Source organism: Triticum dicoccoides, unplaced genomic scaffold (assembly GCF_002162155.2).
Source record: "Triticum dicoccoides isolate Atlit2015 ecotype Zavitan unplaced genomic scaffold, WEW_v2.0 scaffold14590, whole genome shotgun sequence".
In the NCBI taxonomy this organism is placed as follows: domain Eukaryota; kingdom Viridiplantae; phylum Streptophyta; class Magnoliopsida; order Poales; family Poaceae; genus Triticum; species Triticum dicoccoides.
Window position 1 is genome coordinate 1 of NW_021203734.1, and position 3,244 is coordinate 3,244.

Below are 3,244 nucleotides of genomic sequence, written 5' to 3' on the forward strand. Positions count from 1 at the left end.
GCCTTCGAACTCTGAAAAGTTACTACACTGAAGAAGAAGGTACAATAGCTAGCTTAGAGATATGTTCTGTTCTTTTGAGACAAGCTTAAAGGAAGCGTAACATTTATCGGTTGTTTCATTGCAGGCAACAGTCAATGTTTCATCTACACAAGGCAAATTATTATTCTTCCACAGAAGTTTTTGTTTGTCTTTCTGCAATCTCAGTTTATTTTTCAACTCCATTCTCAAGTGTTTTTTTATCATGCCCTTCTTAATTATTTTGTGGCTTATTGGTTTTCTGCTTTTGATTTTTTAAAATTACTTTTAGTTTAGTCTTCTCATGTTGTATTATGCTTTCTGTTATCCTGCATTATTATTATTTTTTTGTACTTATTTGGTAAGCTCATCCTCAGCCCACTAGGAAAGCTAAATTTATAATCACTAACCTATGTTTATTTCTCCATTTTCTGATTGTAGGATCTTGCTATCGGTTGCCATACAAAAAACCAAGATAGACCGAGATATCTCTCCAAATATAGTAACCCATTTCTATTACTCAAGTTTCTAATTTTGGATGTGCAACAAGTCATCAGGTCCTTATAGAAATTCAGTTTACTGTATTTGCTGGCTCATAATTGTATTGTTTCCTCTAACCTTTATCTGCCTTACTTACTTCATGCAGGACATGATATTAGGAGACAAGGGTGTCAAAGTCCAAAGTTTTGGGCTCATGAGATTTAAGGCTCCTTTTTGTGTGCAGTTATTCTCTCGAGGTGTTGGTCACATGTGTTATACATTCAGATTTTACTGTTGCCTTTGTCATCAGAGTTATATTTTCTATGCCCTGATTTTCTAATAACTGACATTCATTTTGTTTTGCCTGATTTAGATTACTCATTTTGTATCTATTGATTGTTTTTACATGAATATTACAAAACGCCTAAAGGAAATCACAAGTTAGCTTTCTTTCATTATCATTGGTTAAATATTGCGTTGTTTTCTAACTCATTGTGAGTCATGTTTTATCCTACTTCAAAACAGCTGCCCTCACTCGATGTCACAATCAATGTTTTAAAGGACTGTTGCTATTTTGCATATATGCTCTTTGAAACATGGTCAGAATGTAATATTCTTAAATCCTCTGAATGGGATATAGATGTACGTTGCAGTTTCACTTTCATGAGAATGGAATCGAGAAGATGCATTAATGTTAACTCCTGCTTTGGATTGTGTCACCAATAATAAATATCATATATTACAAATTTTTTTGTTTATATCTCTCCAAATCATTGTTAAATTTCCCGCTGCAACGCGCGGGGAACCCTCTAGTTTGCACAATGTTGGTGCATGCAAGCTGGACGCTTTGGGATCTTGGACTGAAGAAACTAGCAGAGTAGACAGGCTTTGTTCGGAAATATGAGTGAGTTGGAGAACCTAAACAGAAGAGAGAAAATGCTGCAGCAAGACGGAGACCCACTCCCACTGACTGAGCCTGCACTGCCCTCTCTTCTTCCTCTCCGCGTTGGTCGTGCTTGCCCCTTCTCAACCAGCGGCTCCGCTCCATCCACGCCCCTGCTGCTGCTGCTGCTGCACCAACGTCGGCTGCTCTTCTTCCATCTCCCCGTTGAAAGCCTGTTGCTGCTTCATGGCTTCACCTGCCTGCTAAATAAAGGTTTGTCTCCCTGTCTCCGGTTCAGTCACCGCCATGGCATCTAGTTTTATAATTTGACCGGCTTCAGATATTTATACTTTATTCTCACTGGTTAGTACGGAGTAGTATATCATTTCACTGGCTTTGGATCTCGGGGGTGGATCTGGATTTCACCGGCTTTGATCTTGGGGGTGGATCTGGAGTTTATATTTTCTTTGGGAAAAAAGGGATCTGGATCTAGAGAACGACATCTCAAGTTAATTAACTCTGGATTTTCCATCACTTCAGGTGGATCTAAAGCAGGCCTCCAAGAGAAGCACCCACGGCGCTACTCTGCTCTGCTTTCAGCTCAGGTGCAGATTCTTACTGTATTATGCTTTTACTCAGAAATAGGGAGTACGTTGGGAAAAAAAACCCGATGTTTATGGTATGGATGGATGGTTGAAACTTCATTCGCTCAGCAGATTGTTTACATGTTTCAGGCACAGCACAAACATAACTAGAGAGCCAAGATAGATCCTTGTCCAGCCATCTCAGCCACAGATGGTTGGAATAATGGTGAGCGCTTCTACCGGGGTGATGAATTCTCTCCTTGGTAAGCTGGCCACCCTGATGGGGGACGAGTTCGCCAAGCTAAAGAACCTGAGGAAGGAGGTTAAGTACATCAGCGATGAGCTGAGCAGCATGAAGGATGCTCTAGAGAGCCTTGCAGATTTGGATGAGCTGGATATACAGACTGCAAGGTGGAGGGACGTGGTCAGGGAGATGTCTTATGACATTGAGGATATTATCGATGACTTCATGTCCAAAATTGGTGAGAAGAGGAAAAAATCTGGGTTTGTCCATGACACCATTCAACGCCTTAGAACTTCAAGGGCCCGCCATCAGATTGCTGGCCAGATTGAGGACATCAAGAAACTTGTGCGTGAAACAAGTGAACGGCGTGACAGATACAAGGTCGATGTCCCCACATCACATAATGTGGCTGTTGACCAACGGGTTGTCGCACTCTATGAGAATGCAGCTAAACTTGTTGGCATGGAGGGCCCAACCAATGAGGTTGTCAGTTGGCTAAAAGATGAGGATAAGCAGTTGAAGGTTGTATCAATTGTAGGTTTTGGAAGTTTGGGTAAAACAACACTCGCCAATGAGGTATACCATAAGCTGAAGGCGGAATTTCATTGTAGTGCATTTGTGCCGGTGTCTCAAAAGCCCAACATTCCAAAACTTCTGAATAGTTTATTAACCCAACTTGGGTGTGGACAACCTTTTCATGATTGTGAATTAAATGTTCTTCTCGACCAACTCAGAGAAAACCTGAAAAACAAGAGGTACTGATTCTAACTTTCTATATTGTTGTTGTTCACATGTGCCCCTGATACTTAGATTTCCTTAAAACATTTAATATTATGTTCTTCTATAAAAGAATTAATATTTAATTTGATAATAAATATTTTCATCTACCTTGAACCTTTTGAAATTTATTTTTAAATTTACTTACCACTGTACTAATTTCTTGCAGGTACTTGGTTATCATCGATGATCTATGGGATGTATCAGCATGGAATATTATTAAATGTGTTTTCCCAGAAAATAATCTTGGTAGTAGATTAA

The 3,244-nt window shown here is 39.7% G+C and overlaps 1 protein-coding gene across 1 annotated transcript; it reads left to right on the forward strand.

Annotated features, from left to right (window-relative positions):
• Positions 1–1,445: 1,445 nt before the first annotated feature.
• On the forward strand, positions 1,446–3,240 carry LOC119343914 (disease resistance protein Pik-2-like; the record flags this gene model as incomplete). The annotated part of the gene is made up of 4 exons (XM_037614630.1): positions 1,446–1,651; positions 1,919–1,983; positions 2,113–2,961; positions 3,153–3,240. Coding segments are annotated over exons 3-4 (876 nt in total), but the record flags the coding sequence as incomplete, so codon positions are not given.
• Positions 3,241–3,244: the final 4 nt, after the last annotated feature.